The sequence below is a fragment of the Triturus cristatus genome, chromosome 8 (assembly GCF_964204655.1).
Source record: "Triturus cristatus chromosome 8, aTriCri1.1, whole genome shotgun sequence".
Classification (NCBI taxonomy): domain Eukaryota; kingdom Metazoa; phylum Chordata; class Amphibia; order Caudata; family Salamandridae; genus Triturus; species Triturus cristatus.
This window is the reverse complement of record NC_140591.1, coordinates 228,104,842-228,124,543: the sequence shown is the minus strand read 5'-3', so window position 1 is coordinate 228,124,543 and position 19,702 is coordinate 228,104,842. Positions and strand designations below refer to the sequence as shown.

The window sequence follows — 19,702 nt, the reverse complement described above, 5'->3', positions numbered from 1 at the left end:
GCATAAACACTCTTGCTGGGAGGGAGTGTTGAAGTATGAATTTTTTACGCAAAGCTTCAATGCTTGCGATCCTTGCCGGATTGGGGTAGGCAATGGCTTTTGAGGTGTCTATGGTGGCACCGAGGTATTGCTTTAAGTGGGATGGTGTTAGCTGGGACTTTTGGTGGTTCACCGTGAAGCCTAGTTGGTGCAGTAGCTGGATTGTAGTAGCGGTGTGGTGTACACATTGGTTGTAGGACGTGGCTTTTATGAGCCAGTCGTCCAGATACGGGAAGACGTGAATGTGCTGTCTTCTGAGGTGTGCCGCCACTACCGCTAGGCACTTGGTAAATACCCGTGGTGCTGTTGTGACCCCGCATCTTGAACTGGCAGTGTTGCCCGTCCACTACGAATCTGAGGTACTTTCTGTGGGCATGGTGTACCGGAATGTGAAAGTACGCGTCTTTCAAGTCCAGTGTGGTGAGAAAGTCGTCCTGGGAGAGGAGCGGAAGCACCTGCTGTAGTGTTACCATGTGAAAATGGTCCGAATGTATGTATGTGTTTAGAGGCCGGAGATCTAAGATAGGTCGTAGAGTCTTGTCTCTTTTCGGTATTAGAAAATATAGGGAGTAGACCCCAACGTTTTGCTGATTGTGGGGGACCTGTTCTATTGCGTGTTTTTGTAGGAGGGAAATCACCTCCTGCTTTAGCAACGTGGAGTGTTCTTGTGACATTGGGCATTGCCTGGGTGGAATGTTGGGCGGGGTAGATGTGAGTTCTAGGCAGTACCCTGAACGAATAATTTGGATCACCCACTTGTCTGATGTGATGGACTCCCAGACGCGGAGGAAATTTGGTAGTCTGCCCCCGACCGGAGTGGGATGGTCTGGGGGGAGAAGGGGAAAGTCATTGGGTAGGCGGTGTGACAGAGCGGGCAGTACTTGTTTTGCCTCTGCCTTTATTGTTATTTCCTCTATATCCGCCTCTTTGATAACCTTTTGTGAAGGTGGACTGAGGAGGGGATTTGTAGGACGTGGACGCGCTATCTGAGGAGTAGCCTCTGCCCGTGCCACGAAAGGAAGAGCGGCGAAAGGAGCGTCTAGGAGGGTGTGACTGTAGGGCTCCCATAGACTTCGCCGTATCTGTATCTTTTTTCATTTTCTCGAGGGCCTCATCTATCTTTGGGCCGAATAAATGTTCCTGATCGAACGGGTGGTTTAATATCGAGGCTTGTACCTCGGGTTTAAAGCCGGACACTCTCAGCCAAGCGTGTCGACGGAGTAGGACACTGGTGTTAATGGCCCTGGAAGCTGTGTCTGCTGCGTCTAAGGCACAGCGTATAGAGGTATTGGTTATGGTCTTACCCTCTTGGATTAGTTCATTGGCCCTATTTTTATATTTTTCTGGGAGATGGTGCATGATGGTTTCTAGCTCATCATAATGCGCCCTGTCGTATCTGGCCAATAGCGCTTGAGTGTTGGCGATATGTCATATGTTAGCTGCCTGTGACGCAGTGCGTTTCCCTGATGCGTCCAGGAGCTTTGATTCCTTGTCAGGTGGTGGTGCTTCGCCTGACGCCTGGGAATTTGATCTCTTTCTTGCGGTGGATACCACTAGGGAATCCAGTGGCACTGGCCCTTTGATGTAGGCAGGATCTGTGGGGGCAGCTTTATACTTTTTTTCTATACGTGGGTTTAGGACCCCAGCCCTGACCGGGTCTTTAAAAACCTCTGGCGCATGTTTTATTACCCCTTTGGGCATAGGTAGTATAGCAGTAGACCTATGTGCTGTAGCAAAGGTGTCCAGGAGGAAATCTTCCTCTACTGGGTCAGTGTGTAGCTCTACCCCGTGATAATGTGCCGCCCTCTGAAGTAGGTGGTGAAAACCTAGTGAGTCTTCTGGTGGTGATGGCCTGGATGGATATAGGTCATTTTGTGGGACTTCTGGAATGTCTGGTTTATTATAATCATCCCAGGGGTCTGGGGATCCTGTATGGGTGGGGTCTTGTGGCACATCTGCTGGGTCGTAGTATTGTTCCCCCTGATCATCATGGTCTGGAGACGGGGTCGGAGAGCGATGAGGCAGGGGTGGAGAAGGTGGAGGGGGCAGAGGTGGAGAGGGTGGAGGAGGCGAGGAAGGCACTCTGAAAGGGGAGGTAGCACAGTCCTTCCTCTTTGGAGGTGGAGGTGGAGCTGGACTGTCCAAATGTCTCTTTTTAGAAGACAGTGCCAAATGTCCAGTTTTTGGATCCTTGGTAAGTGTCTTTTGTAAAGGATCCGGTGTAAAAAGTTCTTGCGACACCGGTTGTTCGGTCGGCGCCGACGTTTTCGGGGCCGACGGCTTCTTTGGCTGGTCTGTGCCGTGCTTTTTAGGAGCCTCCGATTTTTTGTTCGGTGCCGATATAGGTCTTGGTGCGGGAGTGTCGGTGCCGAGGGCCTTAGGATGTTTGGTCGGCACCGAGAGGCTGGGTTTCGACACCGAGGGCTTTGGTGTGGAGCTCGGTGTCGAGGTAGAGGCCGATCTTTTCTTCGGTGCCGAAGGGTGTTTTTCGGCACCGCTGGCGGGCTGGCTCGAGCCCGAGCCGCCGGAAGGCTTACTTGGCTTCGTCACCGGGCCCGAAAGTGGGGTGTTCGAAGCAGTGTCTTTGGTCTTGCCTAGGCCCGAGGGCGAAGGCGTGACCGAAACCTTTTTGGGTGTCGGCGCGGGTGTGGGAGGGGGTATTTTACTCACGACCCTCTGCGCCGGGGTGATGTCCTTCACATCCGAGTCGTCGGCTTCGGAAGCACTGACTAGGTCCTCTTCGGTGTGCTGGTGTCCCGGAGCTTCGACGTCGTCCCCGAAGATGTCGACTGGAACGGAGGTCGAGGAGTGCTCCATTTTTCTTTTGGCCCTTCGATCTCGAATAGTCTTTTTAGATCTAAAAGATTTGCAGGCGGGACAGTCTCGAGCCTCGTGTTCAGGGGAGAGGCAGAGGTTGCACACCTCATGAAGATCGGTGTGGGGGAATTTGGACCCACATCGAGGGCACTTCTTGAATGGAGTTCTTTCCATCAGCCGGGACCGGAGCCTGGAGAGGCCCGAAGGCCGCCGTCGATGACTGGAATCGAAAGTGCGTCGAAGAAGAAGGTGATTGAGGAGATTAGTATCTAAACAATACCGCGGAGAGCGAGGATTTGCTTCGATCGTCTAACTGGAATGTTCGGAGCCGGAGCGCGAAGTATTACATCCGAGCCCGATGGCGGAAAAAAACGATCTGAGGATGGAGCCGAAGCCCATGCGCAATACGAACCAAGGGAGGAGTCACCGACCTCGTGACTTCCAAAGACTTTCCAAGAGGAAAAACAAAGTGCAAACATCCGGGCCCAACACCAGATGGCGATCTATGCAAAAGTGTGTAATCTGCAGCTCATATGCCTTGAACATAGTGTGTTTACTAAATATGCACCTTGGCAATGATGGAGAGAATGAGAAAAAAATATCAAGAGAATTGAGGTTGGGGGACAGAGCACAAAAGTCATATTATGCGGATGGTGTCGTATTAGATTTGAATGGCTGTACCGTTTCAATATCATCACTTTTGCATCTCTTAGAATAATGTGGTATCCTATTAGGCTTTAAAGTCAATTACAACAAGTCAGAAATCATGGTACTCACATGTACCCTGGGATCCACTGCTGAAGGGGCACCCATTTTGACTCCAGACATTTTTCATCAGGTGTCTGAGGAATACCATCCCTAACCACCTACGCAGAGTAGGAAGGCAGAACTTTGTCACCATTTCAGGTCAACTGAGGATGGTTAGAAAAGCTAGGACATACTCCTTTCACTCTGGATGTACCAATGCTTAAAAAATTAGTTATATGTTCAAGCTGTCATATCCAAGTCAAATACTGCAAATTAACATTCTTCATGAGGTTTTTTGGATCTTTTACACTACTCCATTCAATTAGGAGCATGCAGGCCTAATATCACAGGACAATGTTGGAAGGACTGTCAAACTACAGGCACAATAGCAAATACAATTTGGTCATGGTGCAATGTGCAGAATTATTGAAAAGTGTTGTCCTGCCTGAATCCTGTAATTAAAGAACCCCTGACATAAGATTCATTCATAATATTGACAGATTCCCCTTTAAAGCCATTTGACATGAGAGAAAAGATTATTAAACACAGTGTTTTTTTCTACTAGGAAATTCATTAATATGTCCCGAAAATGTGTGGGTCCTGTTGATGTTGACATATGGGAACAGATGCACTCTTAATGATGTACTGTTGAAAGCAAGGGGTACAGAACCTGTTGTATACCCACTATATTGAATCTTTAATGGGAATTTTCTGACAAGGCTATGTACACCATAATTCCTCATCCCTCTAATATCGGAAGAGTGGCTGGATCTGTTCACAGCTGTAAATAAACTATCGTTTTACATATTCTTTGATAGGCACTCGGGAATGGGGTTCTGGTACTTCATTAGAATGTGTTACTGAGTTGATTGGAACTTGAAAACAGTGATTGGGTTTAATAGCGTGCTGAGTGACTATCTTTAGGCGTGTATGCATCTTTTAGCTTGGTTCTCATTTAACCTCCAGCTTTCTGGCCCTTTCTCTGTGTAAATGTCATTCCCTCCAGCATTTCTCAAAGAACAGAATGTTATCACAGCAAGCTGCCTGCTTATTGTGAATAGTAAATACAGTTTTTAAATATAATAAGGCCATCATAGAGTCCTGATAATTGGAAAACAGCCACACATCAAATTTAACACAATCAAGGACAAAGGTCAGAAGGATGTTGCCGAAAACATATGCACTAGTCCTGCAAAACAAGAAAGATAGCAAAGGGTAGAAATGCATAAATTATATTTCTTTCATATCCAATGCATGTATTTTAGCCATATACAAAGAGATGTTATACGAAGTAGGTATACTCCTGGCAATTTTGGAATCACTCATTACAATGTTCCTGAAATCTGAGCAAGACTCTCCCTATGTTTAACAGTGATCTCCTCTGCTGGCAAATGCATTAATATGTCATGAGTAACAGGGGATCTCCCTAAAGTGAAATTGTTACCAATATTTTGTCAGGAAGACAGATTAAGTAATGACTCAATAAGGCAAGCAATCACAGCCTAATGGCTAAGGTAATTTGAGACTCTAAGTTTGCTTTTTGTAACAAATATAATAACAAATATAATATACGACACTGTGAATATTGTGAATACAGAGAATGAATAGCACTCCAAGGTAACCAAGAGATTCCATAAAGTGACTAACACCAATGTAAATAGTACTCAAATGTGTGTCACTGCACCCAGGGCCATACCCTCTTTTTGAAGAGAGTTAGAATATAAAAATTTAGACTAAGAGCAGAATACTGTTAAAGACAGCCAAGGGACAAGACAGAAGCCTCTGAATAAAGCTCTTCCTCATGACTGGGGATAAAGGTGTCAACCGCCATCAATCAGGTTCATGCTTTGCAAACATAAATAATTGTGTTGCAAACTATACTAGAGGTTCTGGAGGAATGCTCCAGGAGCAACAATATTACAGAGTATGGAAGAAAACTAGTGAATCAGTGACATGCAAGACTCCTTCAGGGGCAGTTCCGAGGAAACTTCTCTGATCAGTTTGAGGCGGTGCATGCCCACAGAGCTCTCTCCATGCCCATTCCCTGTGAGACCCGTTACATCGATTAGAGCACCTGCTGATTGATCAAGGCAGGGTCACACAGTCCCTAAACTGGGCAGAAAGAGTGTGAACTGCAGACTGATGAAATTTCCCAACTTCACCAAGCCTGAGCTAGAAAATCCTTCTTGGAGGCTAAGAAAAAGATGCAGTGGAGAGGAGTTAAATATGCCATGCTGTTCCTGGTTAAAGAGGGAGGTGAACTGGCAAGCAAGGAACATTCTGAGGGCTCATTGACTGCAACATCCCATAAGAACGCCGAGCTAACCTCTGGCACCACAATAAGGAAGCTGAGAATAAGGCATTAATGCTGATGGGTCTCTGTATGAAGAATGAAAAGCTCCTGAGGTGCAGAAGGGCCCATAACGCTAAGTTTGTGGGGCTGTGAAGGGGGTTCCATGTTATTTAACTCTAAGCTATACTGGGTTCATGATTGGCGAGTTTCCGCTGGCTGTTAATTTCGTGCCCAGTGGAAGAGAGGTTGGGGGTAAACTACTCTGGATCATTTGTAAACAGGCTGGGATGCAAACAGGTAGATGAATGGGCCATAGTTCATAGCTGCAGTCTTCAGCTAAGTGAACTCTACTGTAATCACAAACCACAAGTTGGGGAATAAGGGCAGCTGTGAGATGTTGGATGATTTGCTAATTGGCACTGTAGAGACAGTTTACTGGTTTTAATTTTGAATGGGGCATCACGGGGTGGGCAAGGTGACAATGAGGCTGTTCAGAGGACAAAGCCATGGCTGTACACATATGTACTGCCTGGTGAGAGAGAGGAGAGGGTAAAGACTAGCTAGACAGATTTGAGTATTTACGCATTCTCCTAGGGGATTACTGGGTAGCACAATTGTACTTGCTTCACTGTAAGTGCAACAATGGCATTGCAATGGCAGAGGTACAGTAAAAAAAAAATCCATTTAGTAAAACATATTTCCTTAAGTGTCTATAAACATGTAGAACTGGGGCAATTCAGAAACTAGCCGTTAGGCTGACTACAGGTGAGAAATATCCGAATGAATTCACTATTTCCCACTTTAATGGAAGAAAAAAAAGTTACTTGCCTGTAACTGAAGTTCTCCAGTTTTGATATCTTTCATGGATTCACATCCTTGAATCATCCCTAACATCGAAATGGGTGGCCATTGTAGACCTAGTGATTAGTACAATGCTAAACATACAAAGAAAGGCATTAGCATAGTGACAACATTAACCTATTCACACCATTATAAAAGCAGAGTCTCCACCCTACCCCACCCAACCTATCACAGTTCAGATTTCGAAGCACTATTGTTAGAACCGGCCAATGCAGGCGTGCCTCAGTTGAAGAAGGTGGATAGCATTTGAATCTCTGAATGATACAAATACTGGAAATCTTCAGTTGTAGGTAAGTATAATTTTTTCTTCTTCAGTATTGGATCTTTCATATATTCACATACTTCAATCATAATAGCAAGCAGCAATTTCAAACTGAACAACATTCAGAGGTTGGCGGTTAATGAAGGCTAAACACACTTACCTTATTGAAATAAAAGATGTAGAATTGCTATTCCTACAGCTGCATCTCTTTCTAGTGTTGACTCTAGACAGTGAAAGGCCAGGCTGGCTGGGACGCGCCCTCCCTCCTAATCTGGGTAATTCTCGTACGGCTTTGTCCCTCTCAACTTTGTGAGACTTGCACCCTAATACATGTACATAACCATACGCTTACCCGGCTGTGGGACGCATGGGCCCCCCGCCTCTTGTTCGCCTCCCCCCCTTCCACTCCTGCTCTTATGCACCTTTCCCCCCCGATATCCGCATCCCCGGCCCGCTCCCATTGGATGGGCTGTTGTGATTAACCAACCACATACGTAACACCCACCGCAGTGCTACACCGGTACATACACTTTGACCTGTGCCTACATATAGAGATCGACCTTTAGTTCTTAGGTTTTTTCTTTCATGATTATTACACTTTGTTGTTTGTAGATTATTTAATGTTAGAACTGACCTGTGTAATAATGACAGGTTTTTCCTCTTGCTGTAATGACTCATGTAATGGTTAGTAAATGATCCATGTCACGAAAAAGTGTGAAGATACAGATGACAGGGCAGACTTTATATATTATTGTACTGGATTCTCCGGACATCCTGCCTACGATATTTGATTCATTGTAATGTCAATGTGGGATTATGTTATCATGCAGATGTTAATAATATTATTATGTCAAAATTAATAAAAAGCATTCCCACAAAAAAAGACTCTAGACAGTGATGTTCAGCTAAAGCGTGTCTCTTTTTCTACGTTGTTGCCCTGCAAATATCCACAATGGACACACTGGAGAAAATATGTAGCAGCAGACACTTTTTTTTTGCCGAGTTTTATATAGCGCAAACTAGACCCAAATCCAATCGGGTATCAGAGCGCTTTACATAGCACCAGTTACGTTACATGAGGGCATACATTCATATTTTTTTTTTGTTAGGCACGGGGAGATTAAGTGATTTGCCCAGAATCACAGGATGTTCAGCGTCATTACCGAGACTCAAACCCAGTTCCCCAGGTCCGAGATCGCGCGCCCTAGCTGTTAGGCCAACTCCTCTCTCCTTGTTGAATGGACTTTTACTCCTCCTTGGAGAGGATGGCCTGCTTCTTTGTGACAGACCCCTATGACTGAAGATATTCTGTAAGCTCTAAATTGTTTCATTAATGGTTTTATTGTTAATGGATGACTATAAGCCACCAGCTGTTGGCTAGATTTCCTGAATTGGTTGGTTCTGTCAATTTAACATTTCAAGCATTTTTAACGTCCCAAGAATGAAGTGCTCTTTCAGTTGCAGTATTTGGGTTTGGAAAGCAGGTCTTAGAAATGACTGGCTCATTCAGATAAAAGTCAGATGACACCTGGGGTATAAAATGCGGATTTGTATTTAGGATAACGGTGTCCTTGGGATAACTATTATCTCTGAACTGGAGAAATGTTTTTTAGGCTCTTCTAGCTCATGTTAAGGCTAAAAGAAGAGATACCCTCCAGAAGAAATTCTGGCCTTTTTATTGGCTCATAAGGACTCTTTGTAAACTGGGGTAGCACCACATTCAGCTGACCTGAGGATGTTGTATAGGCAGAAAATATCTAAAAAGACACTTCAGTGACTCCTTAACAAGTCTACTAGTCTAATGGGATGGCCGATTCAGTGCTCTTCTGAAATGTAAAATGGCAGCCAGATGGATCCGGACGACAAATTAATTACTTTCTTTAACACTCTTCCTGGTTGAGACTCTAGCCAACCACAGATTCCTCACCCTTTTAATAATTCCCCAGACATCAGACTGGGTCCAGAAACTTTTGAGCAGTACTTCTGCGTGCAGGTAGGAGGTGTCGCCAGATCCGCACTGACGTTGTTCTGCTCCAGAAATGACGTACAGAGCCAAAATTGGCGCCATCCGATGTGCTGATGTCAGTTGTTCGAGGCTGTCCACGCCCCCAGGTGCAAAGCCCCAACAGCAAATTGGCACCGACTAGTGTGTGGATTCCTAGACTTTGAGGTATTTTTACTGGAAGAGCCCATTCACAGAAAGGGGGAGGTTCAGTGAGAAATCTGCAGTTAGCTCAAGTCTCCAACAGAAAGAGTTTTACCGAAGGGAAGTAACTTGTCTTCTAGTCGCAGATTCTCACCTTTTGAATATATACCAAAGCAATACTTATTTGGAGGTGGGTCTGTGAATAGGCTTAAACCAAAAAGCCCAATACGAGCCGAGCAGGTGAACAAGCCCTTTCAGCAAACCTGACTGTTTCGACCGTAATGCCTTGTGAACGTGTCTAGGGACTCCCACGTAGATGCAGGACAGAAACTTCATGTACAGATGCAGTGGTAGCAGCCTAGGCTCTAGTGGAATAGCCCTTAACCCTTTTCCCTTCTTTGCTCCTGCGACACCTACAAAGAGGTTAACGTCCACTCGGTCTTCTCTGTTACAATAGAGGTAAAATATCAGCTTTCCTTTGTGGTCTAGGCAATGGAGTATTTCCTCTTTCTTATAGGGTGAGTCGGAGCATAGAACTGCAGCAAGGTGATGGTTTGAATGACGTGGAATGACATCGCTACTATGTGAAGAAAGAATACCAGGGTCTGCAGAACCAGTTTGTCTCAAAAAGAGGTGGTATGCGGCAGGTTTACACTGAGTTTGGAGCTCACTCACCTGTTGTGACAATGTTATGGGACTGAGAAACAGCAACTTAAAGCTCAAAGGTTACAAAGAAGAGCTGTGCAGAGGCTTAAAAGGAGTACACATCAAATGAGTGAGGACCAGGCTAAAATCCCACTGCGGCATAACAAAAGGAGAAAGAGGAAACAAATGTTGAAGCCCTTTAGAAAAAACATCACAACAGTTCATTTTATTAAAGATGGCTGGTCTGGCTTTCGTTAAAAGTCCGAAAGAGCCATAAGTAACCTTAGACTGTGCCCAAAGTAAAGTTTTGCAAAGAGAGGGAGAGAACAAACAACAAAAACGTCAGACAATCTGGCCTGGAGGGGTCTACCTACTGTGTGCCGCACCATACCACAAATTAGTCCCAACGACAGGTGTATACAGTTTTTTGTTGAGAGATGCCAGGCTGCCAGGATGATATCAACCACCTCCAAAGGAAGATAAAAGGTGTTCAGCAGGAGGGGTAGCCAGATTGGAAGACCGATGCTCTTGTTCAGAAGCTCTGGATACCATACCCAATTCAAGGCCACTGGGATGACATGGGCCCAGTCATTCCTGATTTTTTTCAGCACTCCCGAAAGGAGAGGTATCGAGAGAAAGGCATACAGGAGTCTGTCTCGAGTCCCACCATAGGTGCGGGGGGGGGGGGGGGGGGGGAGAGAAAAGAGAGAGAGAGAGAAAAGAGAGAGAAAAGAGAGAGAAAAGAGAGAGACAAAGAGAGAGAGAGAGAGACAGACAAAGAGAGAGAGAGAGAGAGAGCTTCAAAACTGTAAAGCACAGGACTGCTGACACTGCCTGTTTTCGGCGTTTGCCAAGAGATCAAACCTCCGGGAGTAACTGCCACTTATAATCTGCAAGGCATCAATGGTTGGGTTTGTCTGCACTGGCTTTGAAAGATCCTGCCAGGTGGTTCACCACTAGGAAGATTCCTCGATGGTTCAGGCACTTCCAAAAGGTACAGAGCCCACAACCCCACCCCGCCCTGTTTATTGCAATACCATGTGGCAGTGGTGTTGTCTGCAAGCACTAGCACAAGCCTTCATTAGATGGAGGACAGGAAGGCTTTCAATGCCAAGTGCATGGCACTCAGCTCCAGAAGTTTGAAATGGAGTTGGGCCTAGGCCAGAGGCCTACGATCTTCACCTCTCACAAGTGGTTCCCCCAACCCAGAAGAGAAGCATCGGTCACCACTGTGAGCTCTGGGTGTGGTAGGGGTCTGACTGACCAAATCGTGGTAAAGCAACCACCACTGCAGATCTTTTTCAGTCTCCTCTGAGACTTGAACATGGTTGGAGAGATCCTCTTGATGTTGGGCCCACTGAGGCTGCAGAACTTGCATATGGCACTCGGCCAGCTTGACCAGCAGGATGCAGGAGACCATCAGTCCTCCATCTCACTGAAATACAGGGCAGAGGCTAAAATATCGGGATCATAGCCTGAATATTCCTGGACTCTACTTTCCAAGGGGTAAGATTAAGAACAGGGGGAATGTTCAAATGATAGAAGCTTGTATTTTTGCCACTTGAGCTCAATGTATTACTTGTCAAAGGCAAGCTAGTTCTGCTACTGGTAAACAGTCCATCACTACAACCTGCTTCCAACATTTTCCCGGTCTATGAATTGCTGACATTGCTGCTGCCCCTGCTGAACAATGTTATTTATGTCAGGGAAGCTTGTAAAACCTCCTACAATTATCTGCTTGGTATACGAATGATGTTTGAAATGGAGCAAAGGTATGGTTTAAGAGAAAACAGCACTGCCCCTACTATAATTGTTCTTTGTGCAACTGAGGCTTGCCCTACTGTGCCAGGTTCTGGGTGTAAAAACTTTGAGATTAAAATGTTTTCATGAGTGTAAAATGTGTGTTCTAACTCCATGCCCATTCGTAGCTTGAAGACTGATTACCTTTCCCTTTACAAATCACAGTGAAGTGATTCATACATAAAGTTCTACAGTGCTCTAAGGCAGAGAAAATTATAATCATCAGACAATAAATGGGGATTTTGTACCCAGACACTGCTTGCCCTAAAGTAGGGTCTGCATGATTGTAGAATTATTTGTAAATGAGACACTGCTTAAGCAAGTTGCTATTTCGTTCATTCAGACAAAACAATCTACTTCCAATATTCACATTTTTCAATTTAAATTGAATACAAAACCCTGAATACATGGTAACTTTGTTTGGTTCTTATACAAAATGTAGGGTAACCAATACACACCTTTCCAGCTACAAATGGTACATCACTCAGACTTAGTCTGTAGTGTGGCTGTCCTTGGGAATGACCCGAGTGTACTGGTTTCTGAAGATAGGAGAAAATAAAAAAAACATTTAGCATGAAATGTAGTAACACTAAATATAACAAACACAAAGTGATTTTTTCTATTTCTTTTCAAACCCACTCTCTACTATATTGCCAAGGTGTAGTTATAGTTAGGACCAGGATTCTATAACAAATGGATGTTTTACTTTGCGAATAACTTTGGCGCTGTCTTACGAATCTTCACAACATTCCCCAAAAAATGTCCATCCGCCTCAGCTCCTTCCTGGAAAATTCCAGGAAGATGCATCAAACGTAGGGTCAAAAAAATGGGGTGGCGTTGGGGTGATCAGGGCTCCAAAGCTCATTTTAGGACTAAGGGACTCTGGGGCTGATTTGATTCCTGGCGGTAAGGATACTCCATTTCCGCGGCAACGGAGTATCCTTACCACCAAGAATGAAGTCGCTTTCTGAATGTAGACCTTGGTTTAATCACAGCAGAGACTATTCTGTCTCCACTGTGATTAAACCCCTCCGACAGCACTGTGGGGTAAGGACCGTTGGTGGCAGACCTGTAATTCTGCCCACCTGATTTAGATGGATGGAATTAGAGGCCAGTTTTCACTGCACGTAACCCTAAGGCAATGGGCAGTGAAAACTGCTAAATGCTCCCCTCGCCATAGGAAAGGAAGCCCATGGGAAGGAGAGCAATTTCTTTTAAAAAAGAAAATCCCGCTTAGAGATTATTTTTTTTTAAACTGGTCTTTATCAGCATTTTCCGTGCATAACACAATAAATATAAAACAACAAAACATTGCATTATCTTAATTAGATACACAAAAGCAAAACACAGTGTTAGTGAGATGTCCCGATCATCTCGCAACAGGAAGAGCTGTGCACACAAGAGATTTTCTTTATGAAAGAAAACAGTTTGGTGCAGGGCAGTTCCTGTCAATGCTTTATAAATGACTTTATTTTACATTATACAGCGGTAGTACAGCAGGAACGTTTTTAAAAAACGAAAGAGCAGGACGCCCTTTTTCAACTTAAAAAAAAAAAATAACCCTCAGGGTGGGCAAGGGTCTGATGGGAGTTCATTTTTTTATTTACATTTAGGGAAGGAGAGTACAACTCCCTGATGTTTTCCTCCCCGTGGGGTGCAACAGTTAGAAGGGGTCCCAGGACCCCAAGCTCATATTTTAAATTTGGGGAGGGGGATACATGGGGCCGTGTCCCCAAAGTGTTTGCTACCATCAGGGTCCCTATTCACCCCAGGGGGCAGCGTAAGGAGTCCTGGGTAACACTGCGGTGTGCCCTACAGCTCCCATGACCAGGTGAGGGGCTGCACACCGAATATACACTCCCTGCCCACATGGAGCAGGAAGCTGCCACTCCCACTGCAGCACTGAGCGTGCTGGCATTGAGCGGGCCGGCTTGGCAGCATGGGAATGGCTCCCTGTGCTGTCAATACACTATTTATGGAACAATTCTTTGTATTTGAGTTTGAACAAGCCATAACACAGCTTACGACTACAACCACTCGCTGGCAGCGAATGAAAATGAAGAATACACAGCATTATGACAACAACCTGGAGGCCGGTAGCGAGTGTTGTGATGAAATAGTTCATGCCTTTGACAAGCAGTGTGCAATGTCAGAGAGATAACCATGTATAACTAAGAAAGAGAAAAGAGAAACAGCCCAAGAAGAGGATCCCACCCTAACTCACCCCCATTTCTCCTCCCCCGCACCACCATGTGTAAATACACAGAGTCCTCGGCCCCAAAAGGGGGGGGGGGGGGGGGAGGGTAGTGTCTCAGTGTGGAACCATCAGTTGCTCCTCACCGCAAGCCAATGGACTCTTCTTACTTGTTCGATGTTAGGGGTAAAAGTTGTAGGTATTGGGGGCATATCACCTCCCTAAACTCTTTCGCTAGGATTGTGATAAATGGTGCCCATAATTCAGAATAGGTTTGAGCCCTGTTATCAAGCATCATTGATATGCACTCCATGGCTAATGCAACCCATAGTCTCCTCAGCCATGTCATATGATCTGGAACTATCGCAGTTCCCCAGCTGGCCAGCAGGACCGGTCTAGCTGTGTGTAGTGCTAAGGCTATTTGTCTCCCTCTGAGTCAGCTCAAGGGAAAGGCCAGGGAAATGGAGAGGCCGAGGAGAGTATAGACTGGGAAGCGTGGGATGCTAGTGTTAAAAGCTTCATCTATGTCGTTAAGGACCAGCCCCCAATATCTTACCAGCTTAGGGCAGTGCCATAGGCGGTGTATTAGAGATCCTGTTTGCCCGCACTCTCATCAGCATGACGTGGAGAAATCTTTGTTCCAGTCGTGTAGTTGGGCAGGTGTTGGGTACTAATAAGACGCTACTTTGTAAGCTGCCTCTGTGCCCGGCATGTCGTGTGCTGTGAGGTGGATTCTACAGTGTATGTCCTGCCAGAATTTATCAGATAGCGTTCGGCCCAGTTCTACCTCCCATCTCAGCTGCCGCCTGGACTTGTCGGCTATAGGGGACACTGATAGGAGAGCGTATAGTTCCGAGATGGTGCGTTTATCATCTTTTTTCGTTTTAAGCCATGTTTCAAAGTGGGTCATTGGGCGGGATGCACCCGGTCTCATTCCTGGGGAAGTCACCCAGTGTACTTACCCGATTGTAGGGGAAGAGGTCAGATGCCTGTAGCGAATAATCTCTCTGGAGCTGCTCGAAGGGAATGATCCCCTGGTGCTCGAACATTAAGCCTGCTCTTTTGCATTACTGCTTACGCCATTGCTGAAATATCACGGACAGACATCCTGGGGGAAAGTCCGGGTTATCAACCATATGCGTCATCGGGGAGGGGAACGTTGTGAGGCTGCGGCAGAGTGCCTTCGCATCCCAAACCTTTAAAGTGTTTGCTGTAACTGGGAAAGAGTAAAGCCCCCAAGCTCTGTGTTTGCAGAGAAGCCAAATTGGGGAGGGTTCCATTCTAATATGAAGCGTATTTGGGTCGCTTGGAAGTATCTTGAGATCATGGGCACCCCCATCCCACTCTCTGCTCTGGGTTTAGCAATATGTTGGAAGCTGAGGCGTGGTTGCTCGCCGCCCCCAAATGAAGCGGTTGATAGCGCGCTGCAGGTAAAGCAGGGTCAGTGGGGACGCGGACAAAGGGATGGCCTAAAACAAAGAGGATGCGCGGTAAGATTGTCATCTTGACTGCAGCTATGCGCTCAGCCCATGAGAGGCCTGTCCAGGACCAGGTCGTTAAGGTCTTAGTGGTTGGGTCTAGTAGGAAGCCGTAGTTGGCCACCAGTGTCTTTTCAAGCGTTCGAGCCAAGACGATGCCCAAGTAAGGGATCATGTCCTCGGCCCATGAGAAGGGAAACTGCGCACGCAGTGACGCTGTCAAGGGTGGGGGGCAGAGAAGTTTAGGATCTGGGACTTTGAGGTTAACCTTAAACCAAGAGACGGTGTCAAAGCACCTACATTTTTCCACAAGGGCGGATGGTGAGATGGTAGGGTTAGTGAGGGGGAGGACCACATCATCTGCGTATAAGCTTACGGTATGTGTGTCTGCCCCATGTTGGATCCCCGTGATCAGTGGGCTATCTCAAATTCTTTGCGCCATCAGCTCCATGTAGAGTGCAAAGAGCTACGGGGACAGGGGGCAGCCTTGTCTCATACCTCACCGTATGTGGAAGGGCCTGGAGGACAACCCGCTGACCTTGATCAATGCTATAGGGACACTGTAAATGCAGCAAGTCCAGGCTAGGAACCTGTCCCCGAACCCAAACTGGCAAAGTGTGAGGAATAAGAAAGGCCAGTGGACTGTCAAACGCATTTTCCACGTCGACAGAGTAGTTATTTCTGGGACCAGCAGATGAGATCTGTGAGATGTAAAAGGTGTTTTGTGTTGTCCCCACATTGCTTCGAGGAATAAACCCGGCCTGGTCCGGGTCGATCAGGCCCGCCATGAGGGGATTGAGGCGCACAGCCAAAATGCTTGTGAAGATCTTCGCATCCTTATTGTGTAGCGAGATGGGGTGGTAGGACCCGCATTCTAAGGGATCTTTGTGGGGCTTTAGGATAACTGAGATGGATGCCTCGATTAGCGACTCAGGTAGCCACCCTGTATCGAGAAACAAGTTGAACAACCATGCCAGTAGAGGAGCTAGGATCTTGCAATATGTTTTATAAAACAAAGGGGTGAAGCCGTCGTGCCAGGTGCTTTAGTAGTTTAAGGCAAGTGATTGCAGATATCACTTCGTTGACCTGGATGAGGCGATCCAGCTGCGTAGCTATCGCAGCTGGAATTTGAGTCAGCCGAATATAGGAGTCTATGTTTCCGGACGGATAGTCCTCACCCGCATACAACCTGCTATAGAAAGCTTGGAAGGCCTCTGCAATCTTGAGATCTGAGCATAGTTCTGTTCCAGAAGGGATCCGGATCGTTGAGACCGATCCAGAGGTTTCCTTGTGTCGCAGCGGGGCGTATGCCGCTCGGTCATGGTCGAGGCGCCGTAGAACAAGACGCTGTTTTTCCAGTTCCCGTCACACACGCTTATGAATTGACTCAATCTCTGCTACTGCCGTCTCTATCTGTTTACGCTTTTCTGTAAGCAGCCTATTCTCTCCAGCGGAGATCGCAATTAGCTCCCATTTTACCACTAGTTTCAATGCCTTCCATACCAATCAAGGGACACGTCCTCGCAGTCATTAAGGTTAAGATACCCCTTAAGTCATTGAGGTGACGAGCTTTTGGAGATATACCTGTTCGCCAGAGAGAGGTACTGAGACCTGAGAGGATTTCACAGCAAACCCAGATGAATTTCGTTTTTTATCTCTTCTGATGAAGGATAATATCCAGAAACACTTGTCTAGAGTTTCACACCACTAACGTGCACCAACTTTGGTGAAACACTTCAGCAAAATCTAAAGTAAGCGTTTAAAGTGAACTGCATTTACCATAATGCTAAGGGGTGAACTGTGCTGGGAGGTTAAGCAGTGTGCTCCCATCCCCCTTGTGTCTAAGATAATTTGTGATAGTCGTGTGTATCGTTTTTACTATTTGTTTAGATTGTAGCAAGGCATCTCATAACTGGCAACGAGATGGGCGGGTTGGGAAGGCGCTGAGATTCAGCTATAGCGTGATTGGGGAATGATCTGACAGGGAGCAAGGCTCAATGGCGGTGTCCCCTACATTGTCTTTTAAGGCATATGTTATGAGGAAATGGTCTATGCAAGCGTAGGATTTATGGGCAGCTGAGCAAAATGTGAAATCTCTGGAATCAGGGTGTGTCTTCAGATGTCAGTGAGTGAGCTGTCTGCTAACTTATGAAGTGTCCCCCTAAGGGGAGACGTTCCCTCAGTGCACTGCTTATTCTCCATACGTGTGGAGTTATCCTGTAACTCTTTAGACCATATGTATTCCTACAGTTGAGTTTATTCTTTTCTTTTTCATCTATCAATGTTGGACAAGTGAACTGTTAATTTCCCGAATATAGAAAGGTAGCTTGGGTTGGCGTGAACATTGAAGTGCCAATTGATCAATCCCAATGCATTTCGGGATCTATGGGCTCTTCATCACAGGAATTTTTTAAATCTGTACAAATGAAGCACGAAAAATAACTGGGTTACCATCAATGGGTACACCAAATGTCATTATTAGTGGGTGTTGAGAAGGACGGTGGACAGAACCTTACATGTTGGTGACCGAGTCACGAATATATTGAGATAGTGGATGGGTGTGTACGTCAAACAAATAAAATAAAAGTGCCGACTTTGCATGCTGCGCCGGTTGTGTGGAGTGCCACCTATGGGGCTAAACACTAGAGAATATGTTAGTACACATTATGCCCATGTAGATGATAAACGAGGGGACTGAATCATGTCTGGAGGTTTTTGTGCAGACATGTGCTCAATAAAGTAGTAATGCTGCAACTTACTAAATAAAGCACTGGACGGTAAAAATGAAGGTAAAAACGTGCTATATAAAAAGTGACCATGCTAATAAGGGATGTACGGCAGTGATTTTGTGCTTGTTTACAGTCCCTGCCGGCCTGCAATGCCTTCGTGTTGTATATGTTATACAGTGACATCATGCGCTAGGGATTTAGAACAGTCTAACATTCTGTGTTCAAACAACGGCAGTGAAGTGCGAGTGCTTCGGTGAAATTCATGCTATCCTTGTGTCACGAGTCCCCCGTGTTCCCCGTGCCCAGGGAGGGAACTGATGCGAGACAAGAACTGTGGAATACACCTCACGGATTCGGTCCTCTGCTCTCTTCTCAGCAGGAGGAACAGCCGGACTGGACTTGGCGTAGGGAACTCGTTACCACAGAGGAAGCAGCTGGCGCCCATTTAACTGGGATTCGTACTTCGCAAGCCCCACCCCCGTATGCAGCGTCATTAGCGCCAGAACCAGTAACTACAAAGGATGGTATCGAGGCAGGAGGTGGGTGGAGCGATCCCAGAAGAGAAGACGAGGAAGAGGATGCCGGCCCGAGAAGCGTGGAGAAGAACTTCCCCAACGCGAGAAGTCAAGACTCCGCTGTTACCGGCGAGAGAGGTGGAGAGTGGCCAAACGGAAGAGCCCAGAAGCCAAAGACCCCGCCCGACGTCCAGTCACACTCCTGGAGGAGTGTGGCTCAGCCAGGTACGGGCAAGGGTCTCAGGGTGGGCCGGGAGGACGGGGAAGACCGGCGTTTATCAGGTTTTCCCTCGTAGCGCTCCTGCCTGCTGTTCCCATTCCTTTGCACTCTTTCACGTACAAAGCACCAAAAGCCGTCACTGGTGGTCCATCACTCCCTTTTCTCTGAAGTGACACTTTAGAAAACACCACTCGCGCTTCCTCCGACTGTTTTCCCCTGTTCTTTCTTCCTGAGGAACATCCGGGTTGCCTGAAGGAGAAGACAAGAGAAGAAATCACCACAGGAAAGCCGCCCGACTTGGAGTAATCAGTACATACAAGAATAAGAAGTATTATTCCTGTATTAACGCTGGCTTAATCCATACATCAACATAAAGTCAATAAAGAGAGCAACAATATATTTTGGAGTAGCTGTCGTTACTTGCGATCCCTCACAAAAGTGGTGGAGAATGCCGGCAATCGTCCGTTAGTATTGTCATAATGGACAACATTTGACCAAACAGCATTTACAGCATTTGATCAAAGGACAAGAGAAGTTAGAATGGGCCGTAGAGCACCAAAGGACCTTGGCGCATGCAGACTGGGACATGTTCAAAAACACCATGGCGGCGCAGATGGAAGGACTCCACAAGCTAGCGGAGGACCAGGTCCAGGTATCTTCTCGGATACCGAATGTGAAGGGCAGCCCTCACGGTCCACCTGGAATATCCTTACAAAAGTACGTCAGTGGGGAGGATCCGGATGCCTTCCTCCTCAATTTCGAACGGGCCGCACGGGCATGTGGATGGCCTATGGAGAAATGGCCCTTCTATTTAGCACCCCTGCTTTCCGGAGAGGCGCAAGCCGCCTACCAAATAGCCAATGCTACCGGTAATACCCCTTATGCAGAAATCAAAACCGTTATCCTGGATCATTTGGGGCTAGACGCAGAAGCCTATCTGGTGCAGTTTAGGAGGG

General features: G+C 46.4%; 1 protein-coding gene across 2 annotated transcripts in view; it reads right to left on the bottom strand.

Annotated features, from left to right (window-relative positions):
* CEP57 (centrosomal protein 57) overlaps positions 1 to 19,702 on the bottom strand; it is a 466,839-nt gene that overhangs the window by 48,731 nt on the left and 398,406 nt on the right. For both annotated transcript variants that reach the window (XM_085621423.1, XM_085621421.1), the window contains exon 8: positions 12,069 to 12,149. In XM_085621423.1, the coding sequence (XP_085477549.1) occupies positions 12,069 to 12,149 (81 nt within the window). The remainder of the gene's footprint in view (positions 1 to 12,068; positions 12,150 to 19,702) is intronic.